The 22,160-nt window shown below is 32.4% G+C and overlaps 1 protein-coding gene across 1 annotated transcript; it reads right to left on the reverse strand.

The window, feature by feature from the left end:
- Positions 1 to 15,335: 15,335 nt before the first annotated feature.
- LOC118199633 (serine/threonine-protein kinase PLK1-like) lies at positions 15,336 to 22,030 on the reverse strand. Its single transcript, XM_035371524.2, has one exon. It carries the CDS (start codon positions 21,815 to 21,817, stop codon positions 20,018 to 20,020), a length of 1,800 nt encoding a protein of 599 aa, XP_035227415.1. The 5' UTR covers positions 21,818 to 22,030; the 3' UTR covers positions 15,336 to 20,017.
- Positions 22,031 to 22,160: the final 130 nt, after the last annotated feature.

The raw sequence follows: 22,160 nt of genomic DNA on the forward strand, positions 1-22,160 counted from the left end.
GCGGTGTGCGGAAAAAATGTCACCCGGAAAAAGGAAAGAATGTCCCTGGAAAATAAGGAACGGAAAAAATGTCACCCAGAAAATAAGGAACGAAAAAAAAGGAACTCTAAAATCTCGCCAAATAATATCGCCAATCTGAGGGGGGGGGAACAGCCAAATTTTCATTTAACCAGGAGGGTTATAGCGAGCTGTCTTGAGGAAGTGTTAAGTGTAAGACGCTAAGCAAGCTGCACCTTACCACGGTCACTTAGAAAAGAGGTTTTTTTCAAGATGGCTCTAGGAAGATCTCATTTCTCCCACACTACTCACACTTTGTTTCGCACCGTTCTGGAAAGAGATCCAGTTTCAGGGTAGCTCCTCCGGAAGAAAAGAATCAATGGGCAGACAATTTTTCTCTAACGTATTAATGATTACCGTCTGTATAACTAAACGATTTCATCTGTCCCTGACTGAAAACTAACAATTTGGTTCACAGCTCGATTATTTATGTTGCCGTTAAAGGCCTGGAATTCGCTGTTTCATAAAATAACTATATTTCACGAATTACCTTAATAAATCAGTTAAAGTATATAAAATTACTGGATTCTGAGATATAACTAGTTTTGCTTCATTGAAAGCAGGACTAAGTAGCCTAATTATTTCTATAAGTTGTAAAAATATAAATATAACTATTGGTGCAGTATAGTCTGTTATTTTTTATTGCTGTTTAATTAATATAGCAACTATATTTATTATTAGTCCAAAGGGCCTTTGTCCCTTAGGGATTATTGTTTTCGTTTTGCGATTTTGTGTCGAATCGCTCTAAATGTTCGTTTCACTTTTCAAACTGTTGCCACCAAATATTATCGTCCTGTATTATATTTAAAGAAATTAAACAATGCAGAATCTGCATGAATGTATGTATGTTCCTCGCATTGTGATAAAACAACGATACCTAGAGCCATCAAATTTTGAATAACTTAATCTTCTACCGAATATGGGCATCTGGAAGCTCTAATTTGGAATCTGGAATTTGTTTTATTATCTATTTCATATTTTGTCAGACACTGAAGAATTTTTGATTGACAAACTTAACGACTTCAAAGCAAGAAATGGCAACACTCTACGCGGGGGGGGGGGGAATTTATCTCCAGCGCGCGACTGTGTATCGGAAATTCTAAAGAAATGCTCATTTAAAAATTATTTTGCGATATTTCTGTTGAATTGAATTTTATGGTTTAAGTGCGAAGAACATGATAACACACAAAATGTTACATAAACGCCCGTTTGGACGTAATTTTAAAATCTGAAATCTTTCAGATTTTCTTTTTATGTATTCTGTTTTATTTTATTATTTATCAGTTAATCTATCCGTAATATGAAATGTATTTTTCGAGAGAACAGCGCTTTATCATCAGTTGTTTTATAAAACAAAGGATTTGTTTTAAAGTCAAATTGTTTATTTTTTACTTTAACAATGTATCTTTAGTTATTGTACACATGTACAGAATAACTAGTTATTTTATAGAACAATTAGTAAAGTGTGAAATTATTAATTCATTGTTGTTATTATTGTTTTTGTCGTGACTTATTTCCCTTGTCTGACAATAACATCAGAGCAAGTCCACGAAATTCATTGTGGCATGGAGTGCGAGATTACGCCTGTCGTTGGCAAGAGCCTTGCGGACTCTATTGATGACAGTACAACTTTGCTCAGTTCCGCCCTAAATTTTGAAGAAGGGCATCCTGAGGGGGGACAGGTCCGAGGGTCTCCCACCGCTTCCCCTCTGCAACCAACCTTTCAAGAGGCCTTTCGGCTCTCCGTAAATTTAGAGTGATTTATTTGGAGCTCAATTTAGAGAGTAAAATGAATAAGTTTCTTTAATTTGGTTTGAATTATAACAAAGCGCACGAAAGCTATCTGCCTAAGAGAAGAGTTGTCTTCGCGGAGAGCTTTCCTTGTTCTGCGATTCCTGTTTCCGCGGTACTCAAAATCATTCCCGTTTCCGCAAAATCATCAGTCTTCATTAGCCCCCTTCCCAAAGGGGTTACATAGTGGGGAGGCCGAATGGGCCTTGACCTCTCCTGAAAGATAGGAAAGACCCCCCCCCCCCCCCGCCAAAAAAAATTAAAATTAAAAAGAAGAATTTTTAAAATAAATAATCGAAAAATATTTATTATCTCAGATCTTTGCATGAATGAAGATAAAACTGTGTTTGAAAGGAGAAAGAGATGTTCAAACTCTGCAATGATTTTGGCAATGCACTAAAAGATTGTTTCCTAAAGTAAAAAACAATGTTCTTCTAAAATGCTGTATAAAGGTGAGTTATAATAAAATCTTTCAGAATAAATATTCTTTCTAAAACGACGACTTCTTTGGTATTAATTGCGCTTTTGCAGCTTTTAATTCTTTCATTTATTGCAAATCCAATAAACTACATTTTTCTTATTTTTATTCTGAATTCGATACTGATAGCCTTTGTAAAGGGTTAAAGGTTTTTCCCTTTTATTTCCTACAATGTCTAAAACATTCATATTGATTAACGTAAGATGTCAAAATAACAGCTAATATTGCAGCAGAATTACAAATGGAATGAAACTTAAGATTTCAAGAGGAGCCTAAACTAAGACATGTCTTCAATCTTACGAAGACTAACTTATTCACGAAGAAACTGCCCAGCTCTTCTTAATGACTCATTGTGACGTCTCCATAGAAGCTATGAGAGGGTTACTGTACTTTCTGATTTCGCGGGAATAGGAAGAATTTTAAAAAAACGCTGAAAGAGGACTCACGGAAATATAACTAATTCGAGTTTCCTAAGGAAAACTCGCTCGTAACCACTTATATGTGGGAAAAACTACGAAAAGTCGCTTTGCTAGGAATCGAACCCAGGTCTAACCAGTATTCAGCAACTTAACCGCTCAGCCGCTTATAAGTTTCCTTAAGCTTTACACGTAATTGTAATGAAAGTAACTACTATGAGTAAAAATCTTTCTAAGATATCAATCCATGTTTCTAGTTGATTTTTGGTATTCTGTGGAGGTGATCACATTAGAAAGATGATGTTCAGTGCAGGTGTTTCTTTACACATTTAGAAATGCTGGTCACTTTTGGAAGTGGTCGTCTTAGGGATGTGGTCGCCAATCGTTTATGGGGTACTAGATGATCCGGATCTAGGTGGATCACGCACTGGTGCATTGTATAAGTATATTAAATCCTCTATTAGACAATCATCTACATTTCCAATTATTTTGGTCTTCGGTGGAGGTGGTGTCTTAGAGAGATAATGCTCGGTACAAACGTTTATTTCTACTCTGGGAAATTCTTTTGGAAGAGGTCGCCAAAAGAGGGTTCATTGTATATTAAATGTTTAAATCCAGATCACATGATTATAGGATCCATTTTAATTAGATTTTAAAATTTTAATATAATTTTGAAATAAACCTCTTAATTTTTAATAACTATGATTTTCTTGTTTTCCTTTTCAGCATTAAATGCAAAATTAAATAATTGTTTCCTGTGCAACTACGTTACTTTTAATTAAAATCAAATGAGGAAAAAATATATGCGACAATTAATTAGCTAAAAAATTGAGTACTATTTTTATCGCAAACCGTGACTTTAAATTGCATCTACAACTGTTTGTTATAATACTGTTTTATACCAAAGCTCAGATGAATTCGTTTTCAATTATGCGACAATCAATGCTTCACTAAACCGCAGCTTAAGGCTATAACTACGTGGGGTGCGAGGGGAGCAGTTACTAATGGCCTGACTATGACACTTCGCCCGCTGGACACCACTCTATTTTTAACATAAGGGAGAAGCAGAAGCTCGCATATCTTCTTGCAGTCATTCTTTCAGAAGTTTCGGTTATCCGAAGCTACGGTTACTGTAATAAAACTTTTATCTCCCACTTTGGCAATCTTTCTAAACATGCCTTACATTTCCCATTGCAGACGAAGGGTCAGTTATTTTCCGTTTCCTTATTTTCCGGTGACCACCTTTCCGTTCCTTTTTTTCCCGGTGACATTTTTTCCTACAACCTACGATTGTTAAATATTACATTCTTTTTAAGGGAACATTATATAATAATATGAATATTTCTCCTGGGATATACTTTTATTAATGATATGTTACTGTAGCCTAGGTTTGCTAAATTCCTATAAATCAGTTCTAATTATTCTAAGGGGCGTATTCCATAATAATTTTTGCCAGTGTGACTCTTTTCATTGCTTATTTTTTCCTCTCCAGTGGTCTTCCGTTCTCTGGCGAGATTTTATAGCAATCACTGAATATTTGCGGAAAAGTCTAAATTCGGTCCAAATATTTTGATCACCAAATGACATAAGGTGAACAACAAAATACCACTGGTGAAAAAGAAATATGAAATTCTAATCCAGCTCCTCAAAATGACGATTTAATAATAAGCAGCATTTATGCGATGGCTCTGTCAAGTAATTTTGTTGTAGAAAACATTTTCAGAATAACTTGAAATTTGATTGATTTTTCAGAAATCATTCTGTTCTACTTGTAATTTCTGAGAAGCGACATTGTATAACATTACTTTTGATTCATGGATTCTCACTTAGTTGTAAATTATACCTTTATACTATTTACCTAATGCATACTTTCGTATTTGTATTCAAATACAAAAGCGGGCAATGCTACGAAATCAGCTTTTTAGGATTTATTTCACTCATAATTAATAATTGCCACAAATGCTTTATAATTGAAAATATTCAACCATAAATGGCTAAAATTTTAAACCATGAAAATAGATACGACTGGGATATTTTCAGTTAAGTTTCGCATCATGAATCTTGTCTTACCAGTGGACGTTATTATACTTATTATCTGAATTGTCATTTCCTCCTAAACATGACGCTTATTAAAAATTACAAATGTTTTAAGTAATGACAACCTTCAAAACTGGTTGTTAGTAGCTTTAATTTTGACTCCATAAACTTCAACAATTAAAAAACTCAAAAGATAGGCGGAAGTTTCCTTATCAGCTCTGAGTCCTTTTGTAATACTGCTAAAATTCTGCATGATATTTGTTTTAGAACTGCTAAGAAACTGCTAACAAAATTTGAAATACAAAAGTTATACTGCAATTTTAAGTCTGAAAAGTAATTAATTCAGACTTGAAAACTTTTGAAACATAGAACTTGAGCTCAAAATAATAAAAATAGAATTTTGCATTCATTTTTTTAATTATACGATTGTTGCTTCATTGGTAACATTGCTATAAATAGTTCATTTAGAATTACAACCACAATTGCTGCACTCAAATCCATATTTCTTACTAATTATTTAAAACATGAAAAATGAGAAATATAATATTTACAATATGTACTTTTTAATCTCCAAAGCCATAATAAAGTTTTCTCATAAATAGAAAATTGACTGTTTTCAACAGTTTTGACCTCTTTGTCAAGAAACATTTCTGTTACGATCCTAATTAAAAATTACAGAACAGCAGAACATAATGTTTCACTCGCAACAAATGCAAAAAGAAAAAATATAGTTTTTGCTAAAACAAATTCTTTCGCATTAATTTTGAATTTTATTTAAATCAAATTTATTCAATATTTCGAGTTCGGGATAATCAAATTAGGGGTATCATTCTAAAGCTGCAAAATGTTATTAAGAAGCTCAGCTTCGTTTTTAATGATTCATTTTACCACGCCATCGGGGAAAAAAAAAATTCTGAAAGTTTTCAGATCTTAAATTACCTCCAAGGGGGCGCTTTTTAACATTTTGTGTGTTACTTTTATTTATTAAAAATCATGTTTTTTGCACTAAACCATAAAATTCAGTTTAATAGCAATGTCGCAGCGTATCTTTAGAATTTCCGATACACAGTTCCGCGCGCTGGAGACAAAAAGGTCCCCCCCCCCGTAGAGTGTTGCCATTCCTCCCTTTTAAATCGTTTAGTTTGTTACTCAAAAATTCGTTAAAGTTTTACAAAATATGAAATCAATAATAAAACAAATTTCAAATTTGGTTTTCCACATGCCCATATTCGTAGGAGGATTACGTTATTCAAAATTTGATGGCTCTATGTACAGTTGTTTTATCATAATATGCGAGAAATGTATATACATTTATGCAGATTTTTCATTATTTAATTTCTTCAAATGCAATGCAGGACTCTACCATTTGGTGGCAACAGTTTGAAAAGTGAAACGGACATTCAGAGTGATTCAACGCAAAAAGCCTCTTTGGACTATACACACACACACACACACACACAAAAACAAAAAATACTAGTATGTTTATTAGAAAATTGAAAGAGGTCTGCTTTAGGGAAGGTTTGCATCATGGGGGACTTTCTGAGAGAAGCTGGCTTGTATACATTACACATAAGACAAAACCTTGAAAATATCTATACAATCTGCTCATTCACAGAGACTGATTCGGACTGAACTACCAGAGTTCAGCTCTTGGCTACAGGTGGCCCACTTTTACAACTGGTAAATAAGCGAAAAATGTTGTCTCTTGTGGACACATAATAATTCCCTCTAATATTTCAAATCTTTCTTTCGTAACGACGAAAATTACGCCCACGATCGGTAATGTGTACGATCAAAACAACAGCTCAATAACCGGTTTCGATTTGCATCGTTATCGATCTTATGCAGTTACCCTGGAAATTACTAAATTCATCAAATTCTTATTTTCTTGGTTACACACGGTTTTCTTTGGCCTGGGCTATTATGAAAATGCCGATTAAATATAGGCAAACTGTATGTGGTGTCGACTGTATGCCTGTGAAGACTCTGTGCACGTAAAAAATGTGCAATAATTCTTTTACTGATTATTATACCATTATTAAAATTTCTTTTTTTACCATGTCGTTTATGCTGATAACTATCGCTCGTATGTCAGTGTCGATTCTACGTGTGTCGACGTAATGCCTTGTCGATCATATGCAGTATCGATGTGGAATCTCGATCCCGTAAATAAAAGCCTTAATGGGAGATACAATTTTATTCAGTAAACACCACTACCATTCTTTCAAGGTGTTGATTAAATACTGTAATCCAAAGTTATAAGTGCATAGAGTTTACGTGCTTTTCAAGGGCGCAAAGTAATTACGAGAATTCCTTTATAAAGTACTCCTTAAAAACATTCTTTCCAAAGTAGAAAGTCTTTATCCCTTAATCAGTGAATTTTCAACTCCTTTCGTAAGTAGGAACCCACGTCAGTTTTGTTATATATTTGGATGAAAAAAAGAGAGAGAGAGAGAATAAAGGAAAATCTGAAAACTTTCATATTTTATATTACGCCCAAAAGGATGCTTGTTTAACATTTTGTGTGGTACCTTTATTTACATTAAATATAATGTTCTTCGCACTTAAACCATAAAATTCAGTTCAATAGCAATGTCGCTGGATATACATTTTTTTTTTTTTTCTTTTCCGTACAGTGTTCCCATTGTACGCTTTTAAATCGATGAGTTTGTTAATAAAAAATTCGAGTATTAAGTTTTACAAAATTGGAAATAGCTAATAAAACAATTTCCAAATTCGGGATTTCAAGTGCTCATGTTCGGTTGGAGGACTACATTATTCAAAACTGGATGGCTCTAGGTACCGTTGTTTTTGGAAAATGCGAGAAACATTCATGCAGAATCTTCATTATTTAGTTTCTTTAAATATAATGCATGGCAATATTTTGTAGCAACAGTTTGAAGAATGAATCAACGCAGAAAGTGAAACCACGCAAAATGTCGTTTTGAGACTAATAGCCCTTTGAGTCTTAACGCCCCTTTGGGCTAAAAAAATAAATAAATAAATAAATAAAATAAATGTTAAATTAACAAGTTAAAAATCGGAAATAGCAACATTTAACCGATAAGAAAGTCAGAACTCCTTACTACCTCACTCGAAAAATGCAATTTTGAATACAATGATAATTTTGCTTCTTTATTAAATTATTCTTATGACAGGGCTCACATGAATGGATTATATTCTACTACACGAAATTTTTTCATACCAATAAATTGCTACAGTTAGAGACAGAAAGTAAAGTAAACCCTTTCTAAGATGATTAACACAGGTTCATAAGATTTTGGGCTTTTGCGAATTAAAGGGACAGCTCTCAGCACCGATGTCCAAGTTCTCAGAAATACTGATCATCCTAGGAAGATAATCACCAGAAGAAAGATCACTGTTCACATTCTGAAGTGCATCATTCTATAAATGAAAATACATTAAGCCGATTCGATTGCATGTATGCCCGTATCTATATTTATATATAGGAAAAAATATAATATAAAATAAATATAGTGTAAAATATATGTTACCGTTAAAGCGTTTAATTCAGTTATTTCCTCGAATAAGTAAGTATTTGACGGGGGAAAAAATTAGCCAAGACAGTTTAGGTAATTATTTTAAAATAACTATATTAATTAGTATAGAATATAATATTCTATAAACTAACTAATGATTAATGCCGTCCATATGGTGTAGTGATTAGGGAAGCCAACTGCGATACCTAATAGCCTGGGTTCGATGGTGGTGGTGTACTGAGAATATGGCAAAGCACATTTGGGCTATCTGCCTAAGGGGAGGGATGCTTCCGTGGAGAACTTTCTAAGGGAAACTGGCTTGTAGACGCATTACACATGGGGAAAAACACAAAAACACCCATGCAGCCAGCCCGTTCGCGGTATTCGAACCTCGGACCGAACTACCAGTGTTCAGCGATTTTACCGCTCAGCTGGTGGTGGGCCCCGGCCTGGGTTCGAATCCAGGGGAATACATAGTTCTAATTGTCCATCCCTTCATAGGAGACAAAGGTGGCCCACCTATTAGCTGCGTGCATAATAAAGTGACAACTACTTCTGGCCTTAGTAGTGGCCAAGTTGAAGTCGGCTGAGGGCCCAACATTCATATTTAAAAAAAAAAAAAACTTAATAACAAAAAAAATCTGAAAGGTTTCAAGTTTTAAATTATGTCCAAAGGGGCGTTTTTTTAACATTTTGTGTGTCACCTTTATTTATTAAATATCATATTCTTTGCACTTAAACCATAAAATTCAATTCCACAGAAATATTTGAAAATAATTTTAAAATGAGCATATCTTTAAAAATTCCAATACACCTCGGACCAAACTACCAGTGCATGTAATTTTTTTTTTCATATAGTGTTGCCATTCCTTGCTTTTAAATCGTTGAGTTTGTTAAAGTTTTACAAAATATGAAGTAGATAATAAAACAAATTTCAAATTTGAGCTTCCAGATGCCCATATTCGCAGGAGGATTACGTCATTCAAAATTCGATGGCTCTATGTACCGTTGTTTTATCACATTGCCGAAATATACATACATTTATGCAGATTTTTCATTATTTAATTTCTTCAAATATAATGCAGGACTCTAACATTTGGTGGCAACAGTTTGAAAATTGATTTGCCATTTATAATGATTCAACGCAAAATCGCAAAACGAAAAGAATAGCCCTCCAGGAACAAAGTCTCTTTGGACTTTAATAATAAAAAAATAAAAAATAAAAAAAAAAAAAAAAATAAGCTAATGATAAATCGTTAAAGTGAAAAAAAATTTGATACTATAAAATATCTGTCGTTTTATAAATTAACTGATGATAAATCGTTAGTATTTAGAAAATTATATTTCATATAACGCATAGATTAATAATAAAGGAATGCATAATATAATATTATTGCTAGATTCGTTAAACAGTAATAAAAAATAACAGACTATACTACACCAATAGTTCTGTTTAAATTTTTACAGCTTGTCAAATTATTAAGCTATTTAGTCCTACAAACAAGCAGCTTTCGCGTTGCGTCTTTACTGACAATTCGTCATCTATTAATGCTTTAATGTGAACAAACTGTTAGCTTCCAGTTAGGGATGGATGAAATTTAGTTTCAAGGGCGGCAATCATTGGTATTTAACAGAAGAGAAACATTTGCTCCCCGTCACATGATCACACATTCCACATCATGGACGTGTATTTTCATTGCTCATGAACTTCGAACTTTTGTAAGTATGATTTTTCTGATCCTACGGCCAGCCAGCTGGTATGCCTCAGGAAATAGGAGTTAACAACGTAGGCAGATGCCTTAATAAACCTAAGCCACCTGCTTCGCAAAAAGAAATCACGCAGCTCCTTGAAAGAATATGCGAGCTCTCAAACGCTGTACAAGAAGTACATACTCTTCCAAACGAAGGAATAAATATCGATCTGGATCTGGATCGTAAATTTAAAGTCTGGCCTCTACTACAAAGAGTATTCACCAGTAGATATCTTGGCCCTTGGGCTCTTACTTTATTTTTTTTTTTCAATCAAAGGCACACTATCTTGTGTGCCGCGTCCTGGGGACGAAAAAGCTAAGAAACACTGGTGGCAAGTCAGGAAAATCATTCCTTCGTGAAAGTTCAAGCATTTAAACAAAGATGCTGAAATTAGTCCATTTAAGCAATAATGCCTTCGTAAATACATGAGTAGGTGCGGCTGAAGTCTTACACAAAGTTAGCAGCTACATGAGCGTGCATAGAGCAGGAGAAACAAGTACATCGTAAAGTCACATAACATAAAGTCCAATTCAGATTGATCCTTGCTTTAAGCAGAGCGGTTATGATGATGAGACGTAAAAAGCTGATATCTAAAATACATGCAATTTAAAAAAAAAAAATTAGCTGGGATTATTCTAACTGAACTTCAGAGAGTAAGTAATTTCCACATTCGTAAATATTTAAATTACACAGTTCAATGGCTTTGCAAAATCAAAGTCCATTGAAGAAACACGAAAAGCACATTTTAAAATAACACCAAACTTGGCTATACACAAAAACGGTGCACAGTTCGCTTTGTCAAGATGATTTATAAAAATCACAAAGTCCTTGGTGCAAAACACTAAACACAAACTAGACAAAAAAGTGAGTAAATAAGATACGAAAAAAATACAAAATATTTACATTATGTACATCACTACCACTGTGGGTTGTGGTGGATTGAACGTGGGCGTTTTACAACACTCTCCTGAGTGGGATTGTAGGTAGTAAGATTTCTTATGGCAGAGTATGGAGAATTTTGCATACTTGTGAAAAAATTGTGTGCTGTGGTCAGAATCTGTCCTGAATTGGTAGAATTTTTAACTCTTCATAGAGCTGCGAGTTTCTTATGAACCAGGGAGCGTTTGTAATAGATCGAAGTATCTTGTTTTGTAACACATTCATCTTCTGTCTGTCTGTTTTCGTTGCTGTAGCCCAGGCCGGTACGGCATACAATAAAATTGAGTGAATTAAGGTGATATAAAGTGTTCTTTTAATCTTTAAATCCAATTTAGAATTTCGTCCTAATAATGGGTAGATGGCCATGAATGCTGCATTAGCTTTATTGGTCGTGTAAGTCACATGATCATGAAAAGAGAACGTTCTATCAATATGCACTCCAAGATATTTGTAAGAATTTACAACAGGAATTGGGATATTGTCAATTTTTACGTCAATATTAAGTGGGAACAATTTTTTATACCGTCTGTAAATCACTGTTACATTTAGAAGGGTTCACTTTAATCTTCCATAGCTTGCACCATGCATCTATTTCATTAATTTGGTACTTCAGCTTGTCTACAGCATTTTGAGGATTCAGGGAGTTAGTTAAAACCACGATGTCATCAGCATACTTTAAAACAGAGAAGAACTTTAAAAAGAGAAAGGCTGAGGCATGTAATTGACAAAAATGCAAAATAATTTTGGCGAAAGTACGCTTCCCTGTGTACATTACTTTCTTGCTGGAGGGAGAATCACCGCATCTAACTTGAAAAGTTCTTTTGAGAAATGAAATAATCAGTTTTAGAGAGCTATTAGGAAGTATGCAGTTTGAAAGCTTGTACACAAGTCCTGCATGCCACAATCGATCGAAAGCTTTCTCGAAATCGAGGTAGCATGCAGCGACTGCGGTCTTTTTCTGGAAATTTAGAGCAATATATTCTATTATGTTTAGGATTTGGTGTGTGGTACAATGGCCTTTCCTAAATCTAAATTGGTTTTCGTCAATAGTTTTCAATCTTTCAAGGTGAGTAGTCAAACGGTCATTTAAAATTCTCTCGAAAACTTTTCCTATTGCCGGGAGTAAACTAATCGGTCCGTAGCTTGTGACTTCATGGAGATTTTTTCCTGGTTTTAGTATCGTAATTATAATCAAATGCTTCCATTGCTGAGGGAAATGGGTGAGTCGAATGCATGCGTTAAATATGTTACAAAGTAACACAATACAGTATCTTGGAAGTGCTTGCAGAGCCTCATTGTTTATGTTGTCGTACCCTCTTGCCTTCCGTTTTTTAATAATGCTTTGAACTTCGTTTGGAGAAGTGAATTTAATGAAGTTAGAATTATGCCGGGATTTTATATTAACTATTTCTTGCTTAACTTCTTCCTCGTGTTCGGAATTTTCTTCGTGTTTACTGAAAACTTTACTTAAGTTGCTTGCTAGAACTTCTGCTATGTCGGATTCTGAGTAGAATGTGCGACCCATGTATCGATCGGATGCAGATGTTGCGCTCGGGTATTTCAAAAGGGATCTTGCGAAAGGAATCTTGCTTCGGAATCCACAGGCTCCAAGAAGCCTCTATCCCATTGAGTAAAATACGGTTTGAGAAGTCTAATTTTAAATTACTATATAAATGCTATTCAAATGAGAAAATATCTCCATGCTTTTTTTTTTTTTTTTTTCTTAAAATGCCTACATTTTGCATTTCCCTTTCAAATATAGCAAAAATTTGAAGATAACTGCCTGCTGGTGTGTGTGGCAATTAAGAGTTTAAGATAGCATAGTCGTTCGTAAATGTTAAACATTGAAGTACTTTGTTCAGTTTTCCTAATATTGATAAAAAAACATTTTTTTCCTTCTTCAGGTGTCATAAACATAGATCTGAGGGAAACAGTAGTATGAATATATAGACACATAGATGAATTATTATTTATTTCCCAGAGATCAGTTTTTCTGCATTACTAAATATTTTAATATTACAAATTAAATTTAGCACTAATTAACATTGTGCTCCAATTTCTGCAGTAGTAGTAGAAGTAGTGTGCCATGGAGCTAGCTCCTGATCACGGGTATGAACCACATATGATTTTCAGCTATTTTCCAGAGTATATCTACTACCTGCCAAACCATAAGCAGAGATGGATCGGCACTTCATTATATTAAAAAAATATTTGTTAATCTAAATTTAGAAAATAGATGTATACTAATACAATTTTTGAAATGCAAGAGAAATTTAAAAAAAGAAAAATGCATTAACACAATTAAATTAATGTGCACATATATATGTATAAACAAAAATTAACATTAACCTATATACTTGAAATGCACTCATAATGTTAATACCCCATTTGCACATACATTTTGTTTTCAGTTCCATATAGTAGTTATCTTTAAAAATGAAAATGCACTACGCAATCTGTGGAATAGTACGTACCGATATCCGGACAAGCTGAACTTTTATTAATTTTCTGCTATACTGTAACACTTTTCGCTGAATTCATCATCATTAAATTGTCTAAAGTGCGTCGATTAGATGCTGCTGAATTGCCACAAGTTCAGATTAATTGAAATCGTAGAAGTGCAGCTAAGAAATTCCCCGAACATGTGAGTTAGGCTTTATATTATTCTACTACTGGTGCTCTTAGTTCTGTTCTGAGTAGTACCTAGGCTAGCACTTCCCTGTTACGAATAATGTCATAGTCTGAATTATTTCAGGTGATTAATAAATAATAAAATCCTGCAAATTGATGTTTTATAGCACTTCCTAACGAAAGAGATATTTGCGTGGAGGGATTTCTAAGGAAAATGGTCTTATATTCACGCTACACATAGGGCAATGTGTTTTAAAATATGGACGCGTCAATAAGCCTAGAGATTAGTAATCGGTATGCGCAATGGATACACCTAAAATAGGAAACTTCTTTAAATATTTGAATTAACAGGGTTCGTACACATTTCTGCACACGGAAATTAAGTACTTTTAAGGACCATTAATGAAAAAAATTAAGGACCTATGAGCAAATGGAAATTGAATAAATTCAATTAAAAATATTATTCTATGCATGAATTTCACTTTTATAATACCGTCCTAAAAATAAAATAGATCCCTAAGTAGTATGCCATATTACTAAACATGAATTAATTAACATAATTATTAATAAGTTTGAGAATAAAATAAATTTCATGCAGTTTATCAAGTAGCATTAAATATTTTACACTTATAATAGTTGGACATATTTAAAAGAAGATAAGTGACATTTACATTTCAGTAATAGCTAGCTTTATGCTTTTTTTTTTTTTTTTTTTAAATGTCTAATTTTGTCACATACTTAGTCAGTCTAGAGATTTAGCAAATAGTAGGGAGATTTTATGTCAAACGACATACGTTAAAATGAGAAGTGAGATCATAATCAGCATGATTCATAACAAAAGACAATGTTGTCCCTCTGCTGCTTGTCTATAGAGAGACCTGCTGATTGAAACAAAACTGAAATGCCTGATGTAGGCACAGTTGGCAAGTGTTGAAGTTAGCCAAGCTCTGCTTAATGCAGTTAATGTCATAGCTTTATGTAGAGTTAAAGGGGCTGTAACCCAGTTAATATACTTTAAGGTTCCAATAAGCCATTAAAGCCCCAGAGGTGAAAAGTTGTTTTATATATAAGTCTCAGTAGATGCAAAGAATAAGTTTTACTTGATGGTGTTGATGGTTATTTGATTGGTGATGGCTACTTGATGGGTTCTCCACACAAAGGTTTTGATGATTGGATTCCCTAAAAACCCCAGTTGCCATTTCAAAGGGGGAGTATATAAGGTATTTCTTCCACCTTCTTGGTGACCCTTCGTGGTGTAGTGGTTTGCACACTTGTAGCGGTATTCCAGAGGTCCGCGGTTCGATTCCCGGCGAAGGCATTGTTAATTCTTTTATCTTTCCTGCTTTCAAAAATACCTAATGTCTCTACAAGCCCCAAACATTTTGGCTAGTTTATATCGATTTTCTTCTCTTTAATTATCGATCTTTTCTGACAATAATTAGAAATTTGTCTCAATATGCAAACCAATGTTCTCGCTAGTTTCTGTGTACTTTATCTCCTAATTTGTCAACCTCTCCACAATGTACCTATGAGAGTTTACTTGATCTGGTAAAAGTTAAATAGCCTCCCCCCCCCAATAGACGTGAAGCAAATTATCACTGCATCTGAAAGTAACTACAATATCAGATAAAAAACTTAGAACATAAAGGCATGTTCTGATGCTAACAAAGTCAACTACAGCTCATGGCGACGTAATTAAACAAGAACAGTCAAATTCAAACTAAAATGGTGGACTAGTGGTCAAATACACTTTAATTTTAATTTAATCTGGCTCAGTAACTCTATCATATGAGGAAACAAAAATGGGAAATTATAGTAAAGGCTGAAATGATAAACAATTAGGTAATTTACATAATAATAACTGCACATATCTTTGAAGAATAATTTTCTTTATGTATCCGGTTTCTTTCTACAACGTGTTTCCTTTTAATTTTAGAATTTTTGGATTTAATTAAGGATTTCTGTTATTCTAAAAACACTAAATGCATTTAGAAAGTACAGAAAAAGCAGCGAATTTAATTTTTTAGTAATATGAACATTCAGAAGAAATATGAAATATATATGGTAAAGGCCGGTTACACAGCAGGTGTGGCAGAATTTTTAGAATTTAGTGACACACAAAACAACAAAATCTAGAAATGGCAAAACTTTTAGAATTTAGAGCAGGCATTGGAAGCAGAATTTAGATAGGCACTAGGCAGCAGAATTTAGGATACATAGAGATTGCATCAGGTGGGAAAATGCATAGCACCAGCTCTGTGTACGATGCATCTAGACACATTAGATGAATATTTTAAATTGTAAGTTTTCAATTTCTTTATTAATAAAAAAATCTCTTTCTGTAATGCCTGCCCAAGTTATAAGATTAGAAGCATTTTTGATATTTTCCATGCTTTTGTCTAGTGAAAAGTAGAGAAAATAAAGAGAAGATAAACACGTTAAGAAAAAAAATTCTAGTATCAGGAGTAAAACATTCAAATATTATGTTTCCATTGTTCTTGCAGACGTTCTCCAAAAAGTAAGAAATTCATCGCAAACTTTCTGTAAAATGCATCCATTATGTGTTGATACCATGGAGACATTTTTCATTTTGTCACATATTTATCAAATTTTCTAGAATCGTGAATCTATAAATCTAGCCTTTAAAACCTTCTAAACTTTTCATGCTGCAAAGTCAAAAATACTAAAGAAAAATTATCCCAACCAATTCTGTAACAGCAAAAAGCCAGAGATATTTTGAAAAAAAAAAAAAGGAAGGAAAAAGTGTAAAATTAATTTTATAGAGAAAACTGATGCATATTCTGAGAATTTTGAATAATCTGAGACAATTACATGGGAAAAATGCTTACTATGAAAAAATTAAAAAGAAGACATTTTAATTAATTACATAGCTAATTTTGCTTTTACTAAGAGCTGTTTCATAAATTATGCTTTATAGCTATATACCTTGTTTATTTTTCAGATTTAAAATATTGTATAATAAGTTGCCAAAATGAAACTTTATAATATGACAGCGAAAAATAAAAATGTTTTATTTTAATGTTATTTTTTAAATATAATTCTAATATATTACCATTATTTAATGAAATTTATCAATGTTATGATGTTTTAAAAAAATCGCCGAAAAATTCTCAGATCTCGGAATTAAAAATTTTCTATAGAAACTGATCTTAAAATCTCCAAAATGATGACAACTTGTCAAATTTTTAACCATTTAATAAAAGAATTCACAACCCCAAAAGCGAAAAATTGTTTAAGAGCTCTTTATTAGAAAAAAATGAATTTTGAAATGTTTATGTTTCACTTCTTGCTTAGAAACTCGAGTATCCCATCATTTATGTTAGAAATAGAAACAAATTATAACCCATGAACCCATTCAAAAGATAACCATATATGTCAGTGAATTGCCAAAAATATTTCACCAAAATTCTAATTCACACTCAAAAATGGCAGTCGTAAAAACAGAGAGAAATTTCAGATGATTAAAATTAAGGACCTTCTACTGATTTTGGCCAAAATTAAGGACTTTTAAGGACCAAAAATCGATTTAAAAAAATTTAAGGACTTTTAAGGACCGTACAAACCCTGTATAAGGGCTGAATGTGGTAAGTTGTTATTTGAAATTTCTGTACGATTTGGAAAGAAAGGGCAAAAGAGCATTACTTGACTGGTGTGTAAATGAACGTTTACTTAGTAGGAATTATTAAGTGTCCTGTTTGTAGGAAGGAAATGCGTATGGCCAGACAATATGGCGCTATGGAGGATATTTTTTTACTCTTATTTTGTGAATTTATGTGTCAACACCAGTATATATATATTCTAGTTCAGATAATTTTAGGAACTTTTTATGTGTTAACTCGTAAATAAGGTAAGTGGATATTTCCTTTATGTAGTGCAAAAATGAATTTCCTTTATGTTATTTCATTGTTTGATTTAAAATGTAGTTTATTGAGATTATATATTTTTTTATTGGCTGCTCCTTTGGTTTTTTAAGTGAATATAGTTCGATATGTACATGGACAAAGTGAAGGGAGTGTGCAATGCCTAGTTTGTGCAATTTGATGTTTTTTAAGTGAAAATAGGTCAGCATGTATAAAAGGAGTGCGCAATGCCAAGTTTGTGCAATTCTTTGTCTTGTTAGTTTGGCTTTGTGCAGCGCCAATTTTTGGTGCAAAAATCACCGCTACGCAAGTCAAAATAACAAGTCAAAGAATCGCACAAACTTGGTATCCATGTACCATCAAAAATCACCAAAGGGGTACTCGTAAATATACTTTTACCACATCTTTTCACATTAATTCTAAATTGATTTTAAGTCACTTTGTAATGCATACAAACTATTGAACTATTTGTAATACAATTCCGATATAAAATATATTAGCCTTCCATTAGTTTCATATAAATTTTATTTCTTTGACTATTTTATTTTTTTTTTTTAATTTTCTTACACAATCTTTTATTGAGAAAATCCCAAATAGTGAAACTATTATTTATCAAAATATTTTTAAATAGGATGAAAATAAAACTAATAATTCTTGGACACAGTATTTGCATGGATAAACTTATTAATGTACAATATACTGGAGTAAAATAAAATTAAATACAAATATTAACTAATTAAACATTGATTGAATCTTCATATAAAAATCTATGAATTCTGCAGTAAATTAAGATATTCAGATCTAATGAAACTTAAGATCAATAAAAATATAATAAAAAAGTATAATTTAGATGAAATGGTTTAATTCGAAAAAATATTCTGAAAATCAATACAGGTGGCAAGAATACAATTTGCCTAATTTAAATTTTACTAATTCAATATTTTTGTATTACTGTGAAACCATTTAAATTAAAAACCGGGACAGTTGGCAGCTACAGAAAATTAATTTGTATACATTTATTTTACAAATATGACAATTTTATTTTGCATATATTGCAAAGGTACTTTCTAGTTAATTAAAAACATTTTAATTCAGAATTTGGTAAATGTTTTTATATATGTAGTATTAAGTTAGGTTACTTGAAAATGGGAAAGCCACAAAGACTTAGCCTAACAGGAGAGATGTCTTTGTGGAGAAGTTTCTGAGTAAAACGGCCTTGTATTTAAGTTACACATAGGGAAAACTGATGGGGACCTTAACTTTTAGCAAATATTATCAAAATGAAAACTTGGGGAAAAAAATTTGAATACCATAAACAAAAAAATAAATTAGTTCAAAGTTCTAAAAAGTCCATAAAATTAAAATTTTTAGAACTGTATTAAGAACCTAAAAGGAAATATTACAGATTAAAATTTTTAATTCCATGATACTTAAAAAAAATTTTTTTGAAAGATTTTCACTTTAAATAATCCTTTGGTAGTATTTAAAATTTGCATTATGCAAATTTTGCCAATGAAAGTTTGCCAGTTTGAACAACTAAGCATGGTGATCGTTTTAATAAAGAAGTATAAAATTAATTCGAAAAACTGTTTACTGTAAGAGACAGGAATTACTAAACTTAATTCACTGAAAAGATATTTTCAACAAAATATTCCAGCCATTCCAAAGAATAGAGTACTTATAATGAAGAATAAAATATATTTAAAATACTAAAAATATAATTTTAATACTTCCAGCAATTCTAATATAGTTATATCCATCCATCCCTCATACCTTTTTCTTTTGAAAAAGGGTCAGTTTTTTTTTTTTTAAATATTTTTTTAGCATCTTTACTAAACATATATATATATTCAATGGATCATTTCTTTACCTGCACAGAAAAGGGATTGGTACACACTAGAATTAAAAATTGTAGATTACTTTTTTGAACCATTATTTTAACATTTTCATTACAAATTATAAGATATTTGTAATAAAAATTATACCATATTTGTTTTTTAAATAAAGAAGAGGTTCAAACATTAAAATATAGGACTGAATTTTTCAGTCTGAATAATACATTTGCTGTTATTCACACTAAAAACATTTGTATATGTTTTACAGAAAATTTACATCAAAATTGTGTCTTTAACATAAATTTTATCTCCCATTTTTAGTGTAAGCTAAACAAAATCGAATACATTTTTAATTATAAATATGTTCATATACAAATACTCATAAGACAATACATTTTAGCTTGCAAATATTAGTTAAAAATGAAATATGATAAAATTTTAATATTCTGTCAAAATCCTGCGATACTGGGGAAAGTATTATGAATATACAAAAATAAAGAAGTGATTTAATTAAAAAATACTGTGTAATAAAATTAGAAATATTACAGTAGCTATAAGGGTAGTAAAACATATAAAGAAATAGCATAAACACCTCATTAAAAATGGTAATCATTAAAAATATCTCCCGTCTCATTATAAAAAAAAAAAACCATAAAAATACCTAAAAATCTAGATTTTTTTTCCAAACTAAATCGATATATTAAGGAAGCAGTTCTTTAGCTGCAGTTTCAGGGCTTAGGTAATCTTTGTACAACTTCTCTACCATATTTTTTGCATAACGCAAACGAGAAGCTAGAAGAGGACAGCAACCAAACTTCTCAATCAGTTTGAAAGTGTAGACAGTAAAGTTTTTCTCTTCATCGATGAAAGACACTGCATGCATGAGAGGGCACAATATTATCTTAGTGTGATCTTTGAAGAAATTTGCTTGAAAAGTTCCATTTGTCAGGTGAAAAATAATAGCAGATTTTGTTTTGAACCAAGCTCGAACATGAGGAACATTAGTCATCTCATCTTCTTCTTGATGAGCTCTTGCATTTTCACCTGCTTTCACCAAATTTTCAGTCATGTAACCATTGAAATAATTCAAAAGTGTAACTTTTTTATTCATATCTTCAGGATATTTTGTAATAGTAAAAAACTGCTCCTCATCATTTCTATCAATATACTGCATATTTTCCCCATTAGATAAGAGTACAAGATGAGTGGCATCATTAAAAAATACACCTATGCTGTTATCACTTAACTGGTAACCAAGTCCATATTTGTCAGTATAATCAACCCATTTGCTTATCCACAGAAACGGTACTGCAGATGGATCCTGAGCATCTTCTGGCTGACCAGTATAAAGTTTTTCAGGGTTACACTTCACTACAGATGCAAGCATCTGGCATAAATCACTTAAGTGGTAATCTTTAGGCATTGTAGTTTCAGGCATATAGATGTAGTCAGATTTTGGCTTTGCAGATGCTGGTACCTCATCTGGAGGATTAATTCCTAATTTAAGAGTAGCAGCAATAAGTTTTTCAGGAATTGATGGCATTGCTTTATTTCCAGCATCTTTCAAAGGTTTTCTTTCAATTATAGATTCTTCAAATATAGACATATTATGAGTGAATCTAGGTTGCATTGTAAGACAAGAAGTTGGCAATTTAGATGGAATGTAACCTGTTGTAAGAAAAGCATCCATCAGAATTTCCTCTGCACTTGGGCGCTTTTCAGGATCTGGATGTAGTAGCTTCTGGATAAGTTGTCGAGCATTGTGATCCAGTTTAGTTGGTAGATAATAGTCACATTTCTTGATTTTATGGTATGTATTCTTGAGAGTATGTGTTTCAAATGGAGGTGAACCTACAAGCAAAGTATACATTATGCAACCAAGAGACCATATATCAACTTCGAAACTATGACCCTTTTTAGTTATGATTTCAGGAGCAATATAATTTGGTGTTCCACACAGTGTTTGCTTTCTCTCTCCATCAAAAGTAAGGCGAGTTGCAAGACCAAAATCTCCAACTTTAATTTCCATTTCGTCGTTAATAAAGAGATTACCGAGCTTTAAATCTCTGTGAATCACTTTATTTTCGTGCATATATTTACATGCCAATACTATTTGTCGCATAAAATAACGAACTTCCGGGACAGTTAACGTTTTTCTTCTCTTATGCATTTCCATTAAGGAGCGCTTCCGGCAAAGTTCCAATATAATATACATATTACTTTCATCTTCAAAATAACTATGCAGAGATACAATGTATAAATGAGAAAGGGATTTATGAATCGTAATCTCCTGACACATTTTGTCTCTATGATGAGGCTTTACCAACATGCTTTTAGAAACAACTTTACCAGCAAATATTTCCCCTGTTTTAGTGTTTTTAAATTCATAACACCTTGCGAATCCTCCTTTACCCAAGAAATTTCCACGGCGATATGTTACTTTAGATTTTGAATCAATTATGACTGGCTTAACCTCTTCATACTTTTGTCTCGCACTCATGGCGACTACAGAAAAAGGGAAAAACTATTAAAACGTTCACAATTTTACTTATCTGTCAGCAAAATGCCGATAAAATTCGCCGTAAATAGTTGCAAATTTTCGTATTGAGGAAAAAAGATACTCAGTATCAACAAACAAAGTACATACCACCTTTTCAAACAAATAACGATCGCAACTGTTTTAAATTTACCACCAACGACATTTTGAACTAAACGATTAAAGTTACAGTTAAATTGGTATTCTTTTCAGGGGCTCAGTGATTGTGTTTCCCTTTTGTAAAAAAAAATATGATGAATGTTCTTCATTAAAAATATATATTGCATTATTAGATCATGCAAAGATT

This window comes from Stegodyphus dumicola, chromosome 1 (assembly GCF_044657685.1).
Source record: "Stegodyphus dumicola isolate Sdum_Otavi_A_Nest chromosome 1, ASM4465768v1".
In the NCBI taxonomy this organism is placed as follows: Eukaryota; Metazoa; Arthropoda; class Arachnida; order Araneae; family Eresidae; genus Stegodyphus; species Stegodyphus dumicola.